At 34.1% G+C, this 20,555-nt stretch overlaps 1 protein-coding gene across 1 annotated transcript in view; it reads left to right on the plus strand.

Moving 5' to 3' along the window:
• The first annotated feature begins 16,767 nt into the window (after window positions 1-16,767).
• The window catches only part of FOSB (FosB proto-oncogene, AP-1 transcription factor subunit), a 47,965-nt gene continuing 44,177 nt past the window's right edge, over window positions 16,768-20,555 (plus strand). The window contains exon 1 of the mRNA XM_053689217.1: window positions 16,768-17,059. Within this exon, the coding sequence (XP_053545192.1) occupies window positions 16,955-17,059 (105 nt within the window). The 5' untranslated portion in view covers window positions 16,768-16,954. The remainder of the gene's footprint in view (window positions 17,060-20,555) is intronic.

The raw sequence follows: 20,555 nt of genomic DNA on the forward strand, positions 1-20,555 counted from the left end.
AATGAAGAGCTTGGTAACAAGGGCACCAGAAAGATGCTATTGGGGTGGAAACCGCACAACCATTGTACACCCATACTCCAATCCTATTCATTACTGAAGCAGGCCACGAGCCATATTCTTTCTAATGCTCCATAACGCTCCATATCAGCCACCCAACACCGACAATGCTGCAAATGCCCCAACAACTAATGGAAAAAATATAAATAATTATACACTACCATAAAAATGTATAAGGGACCATATCAAATTCCAAACAATAATACCCTTGATGCACAGCAAGAGTTTTCCTAATATAAACATATGTACTATTTGCGCAGGTAGCTACGTTCTGTGCTCTGGAAGGTCTCTACTGAGTTTTATAGGAAAGTAAGCCCATCCTTTAACCTAATTTCTTTTGAAGACGATGGGTGTGGTTCGAGCATTGAAGACACATGTCATACTGGTTATTTGGCAGTCTTCCCTTAGATTATATAACGTAGATATTTCAATACTACATGCCACAGATTTATTCAGGTTAAACAGACTATTAATAGGTGTAAAACATGCTAACCTTGCAGGTTCATGATGACCATAGTAAAATATATTCAGAACCTATTAACTGCTTCCGGAATCCTTGTCAGCCCATGTGACAGACATCTCAAGGGCATACCCAAGTTTTACAAAAGCCATCTCAAAGACCAGTATATCTGAAATGGTGAAGGTGAATGGTGAGGCCAACATCTGGTATATAGGTTTTGGAACTTGTTTTGAGAATTTAGGTAGAACACAATATATATATATATATATCAACCTAAAACAACATTTAAACATTAGCCATCATGGTGTGCATATGTAACGATTACAATGTCAATAAACTGTATGTAGTTAAGAAATACAGCAACAGAAGATAAATCAGTGGTCTTTTAGATAGGATGTGGCCAGCTGCTATCAGTATTTTACATGTGGTGACCACATTGTATAAATAATTCCAAGTATTAGATGAGACACCTGCTGATAGTCCTTGAACTCTCAAATTGTGATCAAGTAGCAAAGTTCCTCAGTCTCCTAGAAATTAAAGCTTGATGTCTGCCCAGCAGACACTGTCACCATTGGAATATAAGCTTACAAAATGTCATCAAGATTTGGACAGCTCTCTCCTCCTCTAGAAAACTTAGAACAAAATGCATTTCAGTAAATACAGATGCCTCTGTTTGTGATCTATTTGTAATTAGAGTTTACTAAAGCTCTCCAATCTGCAAGAAAACAAAATGCGATAAGATAGATGCTCATAGACAGTTACATTGCAATTATTTTATCTGCTGGAAATTTGAGAAACTCTTCTAGAAAAAATGAAATCTTTCATGTGAATGATGACATGGAGCAAGAGGAGGAAGGTAGGACTGGGAAGGAAATGGAGAGAAAGGGGAGTGGAATATGTTATGGAAACTTTGTTCTTGATATTGGCAACTTTTTCGCTGTGTTTATTGGTCTGTTCTCTAGAAATCTCAAAGGTCAAACTAGATTTTCAGGTTGACTTTTAGCAATAATGATGTTAATTTGACAATGAATATGAATGTTCTGGAAGTTGACATGACCCACCCGTCAGATAAAGGCATCTGCTCTTCATTACAGTTTTGTGCATATTCCTTAATAAAAAAATGTTAAAATGACCTGATAATTTTTCATTGTCCCACTTCTGCAGAGGATAGTTTTAGAAAGTCAGTTTAGGTTGTCTAAAAATGTCTATCAGTGTTCCAAGATCCTTCAAAGGATTCTGTAAAGTCAAGTTTTACCTTGAGAGCTCACTAAGGGCCCATTTCTCAAAAACTTGCAGACACATAAAGATGTCATCCGATCATTTTACGGAGCATTATACTGTTAAGTAAGTGTCTGTTAACATGAAGAACATTAGTGATCTCCTCTTAATGATATACATAGAAACATAGGTATCGCTGTTTTAACTAGGTAACTTTTTTTTCTCAAAATACACAATGGGGCATATTTATCAAGCTCCATACGGATGATGCCCCGTGTTTCCCGTTTCTAAAGACCGCTGCTCCATAACCTGTCCGCCTGCTCTGAGGCGGCGGACAGACATCGCCCGAAAATCAACCCGATCCAATACAATCGGGTTGATTGACACCCCCTGCTAGCGCCCGCGAATCTGCAGGGAGCGGTATTGCACCCGCAGTTCACAAGAACTGCTGGTGCAATGATAAATGCTGAGAGCATATGCTGTCGGCCTTTATCGATGTGCAGCAGGCATGATCCGCAATATCGTATAATTTCCGCTCGCACCTTCTTAAATAGGCCCCAATGAACTTACTACACTGATAGTGAAAAAACATGCATAGATATGTTACAGCTTTGTTAGGCAAAAGCACACCTACCATCATACAACACATCTGACCTTCTAACTCTTGTTCCAGTCCACCACAAGGCCATAGATACGTTACAGCTGTGTTAGGTAGAAACACACCTACCATCATACAACACATCTGACCTTGTATGTCTTGTTCCAGTCCACCACAAGGCCATAGATACATTACAGCTGTATTAGGTAGAAACACATCTACCATCATACAACACATCTGACCTTGTAAGTCTTGTACCACTCAACCACAAGGCTATAGATACATTACAGCTGTGTTAGGTAGAAACACATCTACCATCATACAACACATCTGACCTTGTAAGTCTTGTTCCAGTCAACCACAAGGCCATAGATACATTACAGCTGTGTTAGGTAGAAACACATCTACCATCATACAACACATCTGACCTTGTACGTCGTGTTCCAGTCAACCACAAGGCCATAGATACATTACAGCTGTGTTAGATAGAAACACATCTACCATCATACAACACATCTGACCTTGTACGTCTTGTTCCAATCAACCACAAGGCCATAGATACATTACAGCTGTGTTAGGTAGAAACGCATCTACCATCATACAACACATCTGACCTTGTAAGTCTTGTACCAGTCAACCACAAGGCCATAGATACATTACAGATGTATTAGGTAGAAACACATCTACCATCATACAACACATCTGACCTTGTAAGTCTTGTTCCAGTCTACCACAAGGCCATAGATACATTACAGCTGTGTTAGATAGAAACACATCTACCATCATACAACACATCTGACCTTGTAAGTCTTGTTCCAGTCTACCACAAGGCCATAGATACATTACAGCTGTGTTATGTAGAAACACATCTACCATCATACAACACATCTGACCTTGTAAGTCTTGTTCCAGTCAACCACAAGGCCATAGATACATTACAGCTGTGTTAGGTAGAACCACATCTACCATCATACAACACATCTGACCTTGTACGTCTTGTTCCAGTCTACCACAAGGCCATAGATACATTACAGCTGTATTAGGTAGAAACACATCTACCATCATACAACACATCTGACCTTGTACGTCTTGTTCCAGTCCACCACAAGGCCATAGATACATTACAGCTGTGTTAGGTAGAAACACATCTACCATCATACAACACATCTGACCTTGTACGTCTTGTTCCAGTCTACCACAAGGCCATAGATACATTACAGCTGTGTTAGATAGAAACACATCTACCATCATACAACACATCTGACCTTGTAAGTCTTGTACCAGTCCACCACAAGGCCATAGATACGTTACAGCTGTATTAGGTAGCAACACATCTACCATCATACAACACATCTGACCTTGTACGTCTTGTTCCAGTCTACCACAAGGCCATAGATACATTACAGCTGTATTAGGTAGAAACACATCTACCATCATACAACACATCTAACCTTCTAACTCTTGTTCCAGTCCACCACAAAGCCATAGATACGTTACAGCTGTGTTAGGTAGAAACACATCTACCATCATACAACACATCTGACCTTGTAAGTCTTGTTCCAGTCCACCACAAGGCCATAGATACATTACAGCTGTATTAGGTAGAAACACATCTACCATCATACAACACATCTGACCTTGTACGTCTTGTTCCAGTCCACCACAAGGCCATAGATACATTACAGCTGTGTTAGGTAGAAACACATCTACCATCATACAACACATCTGACCTTGTACGTCGTGTTCCAGTCAACCACAAGGCCATAGATACATTACAGCTGTGTTAGGTAGAAACACATCTTCCATCATACAACACATCTGACCTTGTAAGTCTTGTTCCAGTCAACCACAAGGCCATAGATACATTACAGCTGTATTAGGTAGAAACACATCTACCATTATACAACACATCTGACCTTTTAAGTCTTGTTCCAGTCAACCACAAGGCCATAGATACATTACAGCTGTATTAGGTAGAAACACATCTACCATCATACAACACATCTGACCTTGTAAGTCTTGTTCCAGTCAACCACAAGGCCATAGATACATTACAGCTGTATTAGGTAGAAACACATCTACCATCATACAACACATCTGACCTTGTAAGTCTTGTTCCAGTCTACCACAAGGCCATACATACATTACAGCTGTGTTAGGTAGAAACACATCTACCATCATACAACACATCTGACCTTCTAAGTCTTGTTCCAGTCAACCGGAAGGCCACCAATATGTTACAGTTGTATAAAGATGTGTACAAAAAATTCACAAAGTGAAACAAAAATAAAATAAATGTGAAATAAAATAAATTCACTAAGAAGTTCAATAAAAGATGGAAGGATATGTCCGTTCCTGAAAGAAATTTCCTTGGGACTTGAATCTTCAATAGGTCCTCAAAATAAAGAAACCCAAAAATAGTGTAACTCTGTAAGCTCACTGGATACGATATGATAATATTACTCACATTTGTTGGAGCTAATACAAGCTCTATATGATGTGCACACCTACTTTATACTGGTAGGCAAACAGTATCCCACAACGTGATTAATTAAAAAAGGAATATTTATTAAAATATTAAAAAACGTCACTAATGCTCAGTATAAACAATTGTGCAAAGGGATCCAACAGGAAAACAGTCAATTATCACTGTCCAGAGTGAACCTGTACGCCGGATGGATGGGGATAGAGAGCAGAAGCTTAACCGCTTACCAACCAGAATCCTCAAGCGGCCAGAGTGAACCTGTACGCCGGATGGATGCGGATAGAGAGCAGAAGCTTAACCGCTTACCAACCAGAATCCTCAAGCGGCTAGGTATTACTCCGTCATAAGCGTAACTGGCACGTTTTGAAGTAGTGGTAGGAAGAAGTTCCAACGTACGTTTCGCTGACCAACTTGCAGCTTGCAGCTTTTCTTGAAAAAGTTAGTATACACACAGTTAGTATACAGAGGTAAGTATCTGTCCCTATGTATATATTACACACAGTTAGTATACAGAGGTATGTATCTGTCCCTATGTATATATTATATACAGTGTTAGTATACAGAGGTAAGTATCTTTCCCTATGTATATATTACATACAGTTAGTATACAGAGGTAAGTATCTGTCCCTATGTATATATAACACACAGTTAGTATACAGAGGTAAGTATCTGTCCCTATGTATATATTACACACAGTTAGTATACAGAGGTATGTATCTGTCCCTATGTATATATTATATACAGTGTTAGTATACAGAGGTAAGTATCTGTCCCTATGTATATATTACACACTGTTAGTATACAGAGCTATGTATCTGTCCCTATGTATATATTATATACAGTGTTAGTATACAGAGGTAAGTATCTGTCCCTATGTATATATTACATACAGTTAGCTTACAGAGGTAAGTATCTGTCCCTATGTATATATTACACACAGTTAGTATACAGAGGTAAGTATCTGTCCCTATGTATATATTACATACAGTAAGTATACAAAGGTAAGTATCTGTCCCAATGTATATATTACATACAGTTAGTATACAGATGTAAGTATCTGTCCCTATGTATATATTACACACAGTTAGTATACAGAGGTAAGTATATCTCCCTATGTATATATTACACACAGTTAGCATACAGAGGAAACTATCTTTCCCTATGTATATATTACATACAGTTAGTATACAGAAGTAAGTATCTGTCCCTATGTATGTATTACACACAGTATACAGAGGTAAGTATCTGTCCCTATGTATATATTACACACAGTTAGTATACAGAGGTAAGTATATGTCCCTATGTATATATTACACACAGATAGTATACAGAGGTAAGTATCTGTCCATATGTATATATTACATACAGTTAGTATACAGAGGTAAGTATCTGTCCCTATGTATATATTACACACAGTTAGTATACAGAGGTAAGTATATGTCCCTATGTATATATTACATACAGTTAGTATACAGAGGTAAGTATATGTCCCGATGTATATATTATACACAGTTAGTATACAGAGGTAAGTATATGTCCCTATGTATATATTACATACAGTTAGTATTCAGAGGTAAGTATCTGTCCCTATGTATATATATCATACAGTTAGTATACAGAGGTAAGTATCTGTCCCTATGTATATATTACATACAGTTAATATACAGAGGTAAGTATCTGTCCCTATGTATATATTACATACAGTTAGTATACAGAGGTAAGTATCTGTCCCTATGTATATATTACACACAGTTAGTATACAGAGGTAAGTATCTGTCCCTATGTATATATTACATACAATTAGTATACAGAGGTAAGTATCTGTCCCTATGTATATATTACATACAGTTAGCATTCAGAGGTAAGTATCTGTCCCTATGTATATACTACATACAGTTAGTATACAGAGGTAAGTATCTGTCCCTATGTATATATAACACACAGTTAGTATACAGAGGTAAGTATCTGTCCCTATGTATATATAACACACAGTTAGTATACAGAGGTAAGTATCTGTCCCTATGTATATATTACACACAGTTAGTATACAGAGGTATGTATCTGTCCCTATGTATATACTACATACAGTTAGTATACAGAGGTAAGTATCTGTCCCTATGTATATATAACACACAGTTAGTATACAGAGGTAAGTATCTGTCCCTATGTATATATAACACACAGTTAGTATACAGAGGTAAGTATCTGTCCCTATGTATATATAACACAAGTTAGTATACAGAGGTAAGTATCTGTCCCTATGTATATATTACACACAGTTAGTATACAGAGGTAAGTATATGTCCCTATGTATATATAACACACAGTTAGTATACAGAGGTAAGTATATGTCCCTATGTATATATTACACACAGTTAGTATACAGAGGTAAGTATCTGTCTCTATGCATATATTATACACAGTTAGTATACAGAGGAAAGTATCTGTCCCTATGTATATATTACATACAGTTAGCATACAGAGGTAAGTATCTGTTCCTATGTATATATTACATACAGTTAGTATACAGAGGAAAGTATCTGTCCCTATGTATATATTACACACAGTTAGCATACAGAGGTAAGTATCTGTTCCTATGTATATATTACATACAGTTAGTATACAGAGGTAAGTATCTTTCCCTATGTATATATTACATACAGTTAGTATACAGAAGTATCTGTCCCTATGTATATATTACATACAGTTAGTATACAGAGGTAAGTATCTGTCCCTATGTATATATTACATACAGTTAGTATACAGAGGTAAGTATCTGTTCCTATGTATATATTACATACAGTTAGTATACAGAGGTAAGTATCTTTCCCTATGTATATATTAGATACAGTTAGTATACAGAAGTAAGTATCTGTCCCTATGTATATATTACATACAGTTAGTATACAGAGGTAAGTATATGTCCCTATGTATATATTATATACAGTGTTAGTATACAGAGGTAAGTATATGTCCCTATGTATATATTACACGCAGTTAGCATACAGCGGTAAGTATCTTTCCCTATGTATATATTACACACAGTTAGTATACAGAGGTAAGTATCTGTCCCTATGTATATATAACACACAGTTATTATACAGAGGTAAGTATCTGTCCCTATGTATATATTACATACAATTAGCATACAGAGGTAAGTATCTGTCCCTATGTATATATTACATACAATTAGCATACAGAGGTAAGTATCTGTCCATATGTATATATTACATACAGTTAGTATACAGAGGTAAGTATCTGTCCCTATGTATATATTACACACAGTTATTATACAGAGGTAAGTATCTGTCCCTATGTATATATTACATACAGTTAGTATACAGAGGTAAGTATCTGCCCCTATGTATATATTACATACAGTTAGTATACAGAGGTAAGTATCTGTCCCTATGTATATATTACATACAGTAAGTATACAGAGGTAATTATCTGTCCCTATGTATATATTACATACAATTAGTATACAGAGGTAAGTATCTGTCCCTATGTATATATTACATACAATTAGCATACAGAGGTAAGTAAATGTCCCTATGTATATATTACATACAGTTAGCTTACAGAGGTAAGTATCTGTCCCTATGTATATATTACACACAGTTAGTATACAGAGGTAAGTATCTATCCCTATGTATATATTACTTACAATTAGCATACAGAGGTAAGTATCTGTCCTTATGTATATATTATACACAGTTAGTATACAGAGGTAAGTATCTGTCTCTATGTATATATTACATACAGTTAGTATACAGAGGTAAGTATCTGTCCTTATGTATATATTATACACAGTTAGTATACAGAGGTAAGTATCTGTCTCTATGTATATATTACATACAGTTAGTATACAGAGGTAAGTATCTGTCCCTATGTATATATTACATACAGTTAGTATACAGAGGTAAGTATCTGTCTCTATGTATATATTACATACAGTTAGTATACAGAGGTAAGTATCTGTCCCTATGTATATATTACACACAGTTAGTATACAGAGGTAAGTATCTGTCCCTATGTATATATTACATACAATTAGCATACAGAGGTAAGTATCTGTCCCTATGTATATATTACATACAATTAGCATACAGAGGTAAGTATCTTTCCCTATGTATATATTATACACAGTTAGTATACAGAGGTAAGTATCTGTCTCTATGCATATATTACATACAGTTAGTATACAGAGGTAAGTATCTGTCTCTATGTATATATTACATACAGTTAGTATACAGAGGTAAGTATCTGTCCATATGTATATATTACACACAGTTAGTATACAGAGGTAAGTATCTGTCCCTATGTATATATTACATACAATTAGCATACAGAGGTAAGTATATGTCCCTATGTATATATTACATACAGTTAGTATACAGAGGTAAGTATCTGTCCCTATGTATATATTACATACAATTAGCATACAGAGGTAAGTATATGTCCCTATGTATATATTACATACAGTTAGTATACAGAGGTAAGTATCTGTCCCTATGTATATATTACACACAGTTAGTATACAGAGGTAAGTATATGTCCCTATGTATATATTACACACAGTTAGTATACAGAGGTAAGTATATGTCCCTATGTATATATTACATACAATTAGCATACAGAGGTAAGTATCTGTCCCTATGTATATATTATATACAGTTAGCATACACAGGTAAGTATCTGTCCATATGTATATATTACATACAGTTAGTATACAGAAGTAAGTATATGTCCCTATGTATATATTACACACAGTTAGTATACATAGGTAAGTATCTGTCCATATGTATATATTAAATACAGTTAACATACAGAGGTAAGTATATGTCCCTATGTATATATTACACACTGTTAGTATACAGAGGTAAGTATCTGTCCCTATGCATATATTACATACAGTTACACGCAGTACACACATTATTACATGCAGTTAGCATACAGAGGTAAGTCTGTTCCTATTAATACTTGCCATCTGTGAGCAGTAGGTAGGTAGGTATAGAGGTATATATAGGTATTATATATTGTAGGTAAATAGCTATTATATACAGTAAGTAGTATATATAAAGTATGTAGGTATTATATAAAGTAGGTAGCTAGGTACTATATACAGTAGCTAGGTACCATATACAGTAGATGGGTATTATATATAGTAGGTAGGTATATATACGGTTGGTAGGCACTATATACAGTAGGTAGGTATTATATACAGTATGTAAATACTATATACAGTAGGTAGGTATTATATACAGTAGGTAGGTACTATATACAGTAGGTAGGTATTATATATACAGTAGGTAGGTATTATATATACAGTAGGTAAGGACTATATACAGTAGGTAGGTATTATACACAATAGGTAGGTATTATATACAGTAGCTAGGTATATATACAGTAGGTAGGTACTATATACAGTAGGTAAGTAATATAAACAGTAGGTATGTATTATATACAGTAGGTAGGTATATATACAGTAGGTAGTTATTATATACAGTAGGTAAGTATTATATACAGTAGGTAGGTATTATATACATTTGGTAGGTATATATACAGTAGGTAGTTATTATATACAGTAGGTAAGTACTATATACAGTAGGCAGGTATGATATACAGTAAGTAAGTATATACAGTAGGTAAGTATTATTTACAGTAGGTAGGTATTATACACAATAGGTAGGTATATATACAGTAGGTAGGTAGGTACTATATACAATAGGTATGTATTATATACACAGTAGGTAAGTACTTTATACATTAGGTAGGTATTATATACAGTAGGTAGGTATTATATACAGTAGGTATATACTGTGTGTGTGTATATATATATATATATATATATATATATAGTAGGTAGGTAGGTATTACACACAGTAGGTAGGTATTATATACAGTAGGTAGGTATATATACAGAAGGTAGGTATTATATACAGTAGGTAAGTCCTATATACAGTAGGCAGGTATTATATAGAGTAGGTAGGTATTATACACAATAGGTAGGTAGTATATACAGTAGGTTGGTACTATATACAGTAAGTAGGTATTATTTACAGTAGGTAGGTACTATACACAGTAGGTAGGTATATATATACAGTAGGTAGGTACTATATACAGTCAGTAGGTATTATATACAGTAGGTAAATCCTAGATACAGTAGGTAGGTATTATATACAGTAGGTAGGTATTATACACAATAGGTAGGTACTATATACAGTAGGTAGGTATTATATACAGTAGGTAGGTATATATAGTACAGTAGGTAGGTACTATATACAGTAGGTAAGTACATGTGAGTATATTTAGTACCCCCCTCCCCTGTATCTGGAGCACATATAGTAAACTAGGCTATTAATACTCGCCCTCTGTGAGGAATAGGTAGTACTATATACAGTAGGTAGGCATTATACACAGTAGTTAGGTATTATATACAGTAGGTAGTTAATATATACAGTAGGTATGTATTATATAAAGTAGGTAGGTACTATATACAGTAGGCAGGCACTGTATACAGTAGGTATGTATTATATACAGTAGGTAGGTACTGTATACAGTAGGTAGGTACAAAATACAGTAGGTAGGCATTATAAACAGTAGTTAGGTATTATATACAGAAGGTAAGTACCATTCACAGTAGGTATGTGTTATATACAGTAGGTAGGTACTATATACAGTAGGTAGGTATATTTAGTATAGTAGGTAGGTATATATAGTGCAGTAGGTAGGTACATGTGAGTATATTTAGTACCCCCTCCCCTGTATCTAGAACGCATATACTAAATCAGGCTATTAATACTCACCATCTGTGAGCAAAGGGTAGGTACTATATACAGTGGGTAGGTACTATATACAGTGGGTAGGCATTATATACAGTAGGTTGGTACTATATACAGTAGGTAGGCATTATACACAGTAGGTAGGTATTATATACAGTAGGTAGGTACTATATACAGTAGGTATGCATTATACACAGTAGTTAGGTATTATATACAGTAGGTGGGTACTATATACAGTAAGTATGTATTATATAGAGCAGGTAGGTATATATAGTACAGTAGGTATGTATTATATACAGTAGATAGATATAATATACAGTAGGTAGGTATTATACACAATAGGTAGGTATGTATAGTACAGTAGGTAGGTACTATATACAGTAGGTAGGTATATATATTACAGTAGGTAGGTACTATATACAGTAGGTATTATATAGAGTAAGTAGGCAGTATATACAGTAGGTAGGTACTATATATAGTAGGTAGGTATATATAGTACACTAGGTAGGTACTATATACAGTAGGTAGGTATTATATAGAGTAGGTAGGTATTATATACAGTAGGTAGGTATATATAGTACAGTAGGTAGGTACTATATACAGTAGGTAGGTATATATAGTACAGTAGGTAGGTATTATACACAATAGGTAGGTACTATATACAGTATGTAGGAACTATATACAGTAGGTAGGTATATATAGTACAGTAGGTAGGTACTATATACAGTAGGTAGGTATATATAGTACAGTAGGTAGGTACTATATACAGTAGGTATGTACTATATACAGTAGATAGGTATAATATACAGTAGGTGGGTACTATATACAGTAAGTATGTATTATATAGAGCAGGTAGGTATATATAGTACAGTAGGTATGTATTATATACAGTAGATAGATATAATATACAGTAGGTAGGTATTATACACAATAGGTAGGTATGTATAGTACAGTAGGTAGGTACTATATACAGTAGGTAGGTATATATATTACAGTAGGTAGGTACTATATACAGTAGGTATTATATAGAGCAGGTAGATATTATATTTAGTAGGTAGGTATATATAGTACAGTAGGTAGGTACTATATACAGTAGGTATTATATAGAGTAAGTAGGCAGTATATACAGTAGGTAGGTACTATATATAGTAGGTAGGTATATATAGTACACTAGGTAGGTACTATATACAGTAGGTAGGTATTATATAGAGTAGGTAGGTATTATATACAGTAGGTAGGTATATATAGTACAGTAGGTAGGTACTATATACAGTAGGTAGGTATATATAGTACAGTAGGTAGGTATTATACACAATAGGTAGGTACTATATACAGTATGTAGGAACTATATACAGTAGGTAGATATATATAGTACAGTAGGTAGGTACTATATACAGTAGGTAGGTATATATAGTACAGTAGGTAGGTACTATATACAGTAGGTATGTACTATATACAGTAGATAGGTATAATATACAGTAGGTAGGTATTATACACAATAGGTAGGTATATATAGTACAGTAGGTAGGTACTATATACAGTAGGTAGGTATTATACACAGTAGGTAGGTATATATAGTACAGTAGGTAGGTACTATATACAGTAGGTATTATATAGAGTAGGTAGGTATTATATTTAGTGGGTAGGTATATATAGTACAGTAGGTAGGTACTATATACAGTAGGTATTATATAGAGTAAGTAGGCAGTATATACAGTAGGTAGGTACTATATACAGTAGGTAGGTATATATAGTACAGTAGGTAGGTACTATATACAGTAGGTAGGTATTATATAGAGTAGGTAGGTATTATATACAGTATGTAGGTATATATAGTACAGTAGGTAGGTACTATATACAGTAGGTAGGTATTATACACAATAGGTAGGTATATATAGTACAGTAGGTAGGTATTATACACAATAGGTAGGTGCTATATACAGTAAGTAGGTATATATAGTACAGTAGGTAGGTACTATATACAGTAGGTATTATATAGAGTAGGTAGGTACTATATACAGTAGGTAGGTATATATAGTACAGTAGGTAGGTATTATACACAATAGGTAGGTATATATAGTACAGTAGGTAGGTACTATATACAGTAGGTAGGTATATATAGTACAGTAGGTAAGTACTTGTAGTATATTTAGTACCCCCTCCCCTGTATCAAGAGCGCATATAGTAAATCAGGCTATTAATACTCACCCTCTGTGAGCAATGGGTAGGTACTATATACAGTGGGTAGGTACTATATACAGTGGGTAGGCATTATATACAGTAGGTTGGTACTATATACAGTAGGTAGGTATTATACACAATAGGTAGGTATATATAGTACAGTAGGTAGGTATTATACACAATAGGTAGGTACTATATACAGTAGGTAGGTACTATATACAGTAGGTAGGTATTATACACAATAGGTAGGTATATATAATACAGTAGGTAGGTATTATACACAATAGGTAGGTATTATATACAGTAGGTAGGTACTATATACAGTAGGTAGGTATATATAGTACAGTAGGTATGTACTATATACAGTAGGTAAGTACTTGTGAGTATATTTAGTACCCCCTCCCCTGTATCTAGAGCGCATATAGTAAATCAGGCTATTAATACTCACCCTCTGTGAGCAATGGGTAGGTTCTATATACAGTGGGTAGGTACTATATACAGTGGGTAGGCATTATATACAGTAGGTTGGTACTATATACAGTAGGTAGGTATTATACACAATAGGTAGGTATATATAGTACAGTAGGTAGGTATTATACACAATAGGTAGGTACTATATACAGTAGGTAGGTACTATATACAGTAGGTAGGTATTATACACAATAGGTAGGTATATATAGTACAGTAGGTAGGTATTATACACAATAGGTAGGTATTATATACAGTAGGTAGGTACTATATACAGTAGGTAGGTATATATAGTACAGTAGGTAAGTACTATATACAGTAGGTAGGTACATGTGAGTATATTTAGTACCCCCTCCCCTGTATCTAGAGCGCATATAGTAAATCAGGCTATTAATACTCGCCCTCTGTGAGCAATGGGTAGGTACTATATACAGTGGGTAGGCATTATATACAGTAGGTTGGTACTATATACAGTAGGTAGGTATTATACACAATAGGTAGGTATTATATACAGTAGGTAGGTACTATACACAATAGGTAGGTATTATATACAGTAGGTAGGTACTATATACAGTAGGTAGGTATATATAGTACAGTAGGTAGGTATTATACACAGTAGGTAGGTATTATATACAGTAGGTAGGTACTATATACAGTAGGTAGGTATATATAGTACAGTAGGTAGGTACTATATGCAGTAGGTAAGTACATGTGAGTATATTTAGTACCCCCTCCCCTGTATCTAGAGCGCATATAGTAAATCAGGCTATTAATACTCGCCCTCTGTGAGGAATAGGTAGTACTATATACAGTGGGTAGGTACTATATACAGTAGGTAGGTACTATACACAATAGGTAGGTATTATATACAGTAGGTAGGTACTATATACAGTAGGTAGGTATATATAGTACAGTAGGTAGGTATTATACACAGTAGGTAGGTATTATATACAGTAGGTAGGTACTATATACAGTAGGTAGGTATATATAGTACAGTAGGTAAGTACTATATACAGTAGGTAAGTACATGTGAGTATATTTAGTATATACAATAGGTAGGTATTATATACAGTAGGTAGGTACTATATACAGTAGGTAGGTATATATAGTACAGTAGGTAGGCATTATATACAGTAGGTTGGTACTATATACAGTAGGTAGGTACTATACACAATAGGTAGGTATTATATACAGTAGGTAGGTACTATATACAGTAGGTAGGTATATATAGTACAGTAGGTAGGTACTATATACAGTAGGTAGGTATATATAGTACAGTAGGTAAGTACTATATACAGTAGGTAGGTATTATATACAGTAGGTAGGTACTATATACAGTAGGTAGGTATATATAGTACAGTAGGTAGGTACTATATACAGTAGGTAGGTATATATAGTACAGTAGGTAAGTACTATATACAGTAGGTAGGTATTATATACAGTAGGTAGGTACTATATACAGTAGGTAGGTATATATAGTACAGTAGGTAGGTACTATATACAGTAGGTAAGTACATGTGAGTATATTTAGTACCCCCTCCCCTGTATCTAGAGCGCATATAGTAAATCAGGCTATTAATACTCGCCCTCTGTGAGCAGGGATTCCCTCCGACGTCACTGCTAGGTAACCAGATAAACACAGCAAAGACAAACCATATATGGCTATGTACGTCACAGGAACTCCGGAGGCGGGGCCAGAGGGGTCTCCCGGTAATCTCTCTGTTTCCCGGGGTCTGTTGGGGGCACCAGGGGCAGATATGTACCGGGCAGGGGCTCATCTCTCTGTAGAGCCGATCCCTGAGTGAGGGGGTTCCCCCGGTGCTGAGATATAACGAGGTAAAGCCAGGCACTGCTTGTGACGTCAGCGGGGGCGGGGATCCCCTGTATAAAAGGGCTGGGAGCTTAAGGGTTTCATTGATAAATCTGCAGACACTGGAAGTATCCGGAGCTCCCTGTGTATGGGAATCTACTACACATGTAGGGGTCCAGGAGAATCTTATACACGGGATCCAGGACCACAACATTATACTCTGCTTATAGGAATCTTATACACAGGACACAGCATTATATTCTGCCTATAGGAATCTTATACACAGGACACAGCATTATATTCTGCCTATAGGAATCTTATACACAGGACACAGCATTATATTCTGCCTATAGGAATCTTATACACAGGACCACTATATTCTGCCTATAGGAATCTTATACACAGGACCACTATATTCTGCCTATAGGAATCTTATACACAGGACCACTATATTCTGCCTATAGGAATCTTATACACACTCTGGGATCACTTTTGTCATTTTACTTATGAGACTGGATCATTTGCTAAAGGACATTTGTTCTGAGATGAAAAACTCAATTTTTTATTTATTTTTTTTGGAACAGAAACTATTGTAACCCGGATACTATGAAGTCTGCACTATAGGATTGTTTTATTATCACTTCTGGATTTTTTACTATTTTATTTGTTATTATTTTATTTTGACACCGTTACAACTAACTTAAAATATCATATTTATATTTATTTATATATTGTCCCTTAAAGGGATTCAGCTTGTAGCACATTTTCATTATTTTCTGCATTGAAGAAGAACCATATCTGGGTATTTTTTGGTATTTGGTAGGTTGTTTTTTTTTTTATATTATTTTTAAAATACATCCCATAGGATTTCCCCCCAAAATCTTAAAAGGACATGTACCAGGGATACGATTCCTCCAGCTCTTCGCCCTCTGCAGAATCACAATATCTGTCTTCAGTAGATTCTTTTGGGAGCCCCTCTACAGTTGGAGCCCAACAGGTGAGTGTGTGATGTCACAGGTGGTAATATGACATCATACAAGACAGGGGGTGAGGTGTGTGTGTGTGTTTACTGTACTCATTTCATTTTTATTATAATTTGTTTTTATTACATCATCATCATTATTATGTTATTATTATTTATAACACTATTATTTTATTTATTACATTTAGTTATTTTTTATTATTTATTTTTGTTATCTTTATTATTTTTATTTATAATTATTATTTATTACACTATTTTATTTTTAATGTTTAGTTATTTTTTTTATTTTTTTTTGTTATAATATTATTTATCATTTATAATTTTTATTATTATTGATTACACTTTTTTAATTATGTATAGTTATTTTTTATCATTTATTTTTATCTTTATTATTTATAATAATTATTATTTATTAGCAATATATTTTTATTATAATTTATACTTTTTATTACATCATCATTATTAGTTTTTACAATATCATTTTTATTATTTATTAAAAGTAAGTTTAATCATTTAAAATTATTATTTGTTATTATTTATTATAAATATTATTGTTGATTTTATCATATAGCAGTAGTAATATGTATTTTAACTGTTATTATTTATTTATTTTGGTTACTGTCCTTATTTATTCTAATCGCTATTCTTATTTATTAGTTATTATTATTATTATAATTTTATTTACAATGCTATTATTAACATTATTTATATTGTTATTATTATTTATATAGCAATAATATATATATATATATATATATATATATATATATATGTGTGTGTGTGTGTATATATATATATATATATATGTGTGTGTGTGTATATATATATATATATATATATATATGTGTGTGTGTGTGTATATATATATATATATATATATGTGTGTGTGTGTGTATATATATATATATATATATATATATACACACACTCACTGATAGTCACTTACCTATCTCTCTATGAGTACAGACACTCACACATATGTACTATTTACCTGTATAAATATGCACACTCACTGATAGTCACTCACCTATCTCTCTATGAGTAAACACACTCACACATATGTACTAATTACCTGTATAAGTATACACATTCACTCATACTCACTTACCTATCTCTATATGAGTACAGACACTCACACATATGTACTATTTACCTGTATAAATATGCACACACAATGATACTCATCTATCTATCTATGAGTACAGACACTCAGAAAATATGTACTATTTACCTGTATAAATATACACACTCACTTATCTCTCTATGAGTACAGACATTCCAACATATTTACTATTTACCTGTATAAATATACACACTCACTGATACTTAACTACCTCTCTATGAGTACACACACTCACACATATGTACTATTTACCTGTATAAATATGCACACTCACTGATAGTCACTTACCTATCTCTCTATAAATACAGACACTCAAACATATGTACTATTTACCTGTATAAATATACACACTCACTGATACTCACCTATCTCTCTATGAGTACAGACACTCAAACATATATACTATTTACCTATATAAATATACACACTCATTGATACTCGCCTATCTTCATATGAGTACAGACACTCACACATGTACTATTTACCTATATAAATATACACACTCACTGATACTCACCTATCTCTCTATGAGTACAGACACTCACTCAAATGTAAAATTTACCTGTATAAATATGCACACTCACTTACCTATCTCTCTATGAGTACAGACACTCACACATATGTACTATTTACCTGTATAAATATGCACTTACTGATACTCACCTATCTCTCTATATGAGTACAGACACTCACACATACATACCATTTACTGTATAAATATACACACTCACTAATACTCACCTATCTCTCTATGAGTACAGACACTCTCACATATGTACTATTTACCTGTATAAATATGCACACTCACTGATACTCACTTACTTACCTATCTCTCTATGAGTACAGACACTCACACATATATACTATTTACCTGAATAAATATGCACACTCACTGATACTCGCCTATCTATCTATGAGTTCAGACACTCACACATATGTACTATTTACCTGTATAAATATGCACACTCACTGATACTCACCTATCTATGAGTACAGACACTCACACATATGTACTATTTACCTGTATAAATATACACACTCACTGATACTCACCTATCTCTCTATGAGTACAGACACTCACACAAATGTACTATTTACCTGTATAAATATACACTCACTGATACCTTTCTCTCTATGAGTACAGACACTCACACAAATCTACTATTTACCTGTATAAAAATGCACACTCACTGATGCTAACCTATCTCTCTATTAGTACAGACACTCACACATATGTACTATTTACCTGTATAAATATGCACACTCACTGATACTCACCTATCTATGAGTACAGACACTCACACATATATACTATTTACTGTATAAATATACACACTCACTGATACTCACCTATCTCTCTATGAGTACAGACACTCACACATATCTACTATTTACCTATATAAATATGCACACTCACTGATACTCACCTATCTATGAGTACAGACACTCACACAAATGTACTATTTACCTGTATAAATATGCACACTCACTGATACTCACCTATCTCTCTGTGAGTACACTCACACATATGTACTATTTACCTGTATAAATATACACACTCATTGATACTCACTTACCTATCTATGAGTACAGACACTCACACATATGTACTATTTACCTGTATAAATATGCACACTCACTGATACTAACCTATCTCTCTGTGAGTACAGACACTCACACATATGTACTATTTACCTGTATAAATATGCACTTACTGATACTCACCTATCTCTCTATATGAGTACAGACACTCACACATATATACTATTTACTGTATAAATATACACACTCACTGATACTCACCTATCTCTCTATGAGTATAGACACTCTCACATATGTACTATTTACCTGTATAAATATGCACACTCACTGATACTCACCTATCTCTTTATGAGTACAGACACTCACACATATATACTATTAACCTGAATAAAAATGCACACTCACTGATACTCGCACATCTCTCTATGAGTACAGACACTTACACATATGTACTATTACGTATATAAATATACACACTCACTGATACTTACCTATCTCTCTATGAGTACAGACACTCACACATATGTACTATTTGCCAGTATAAATTTACACACTCACCGATACTCACTTACCTATCTATCTATGAGTACAGACACTCAATCATATGTACTATTTACCAGTATAAATATGCACTCACTGATACTCACCTATCTCTCTATGAGTATAGACACTCACACATATATATTATATACCTGTATAAATATGCACACTCACTGATACTCGCCTATCTATGAGTTTGGACACTCACACATATGTACTATTTACCTGTATAAATATGCACACTCACTGATACTCACCTATCTCTCTATGAGTACAGACACTCACACATATATACTATTTACTGTA

Source organism: Bombina bombina, chromosome 7 (assembly GCF_027579735.1).
Source record: "Bombina bombina isolate aBomBom1 chromosome 7, aBomBom1.pri, whole genome shotgun sequence".
NCBI classification, from domain to species: Eukaryota; Metazoa; Chordata; class Amphibia; order Anura; family Bombinatoridae; genus Bombina; species Bombina bombina.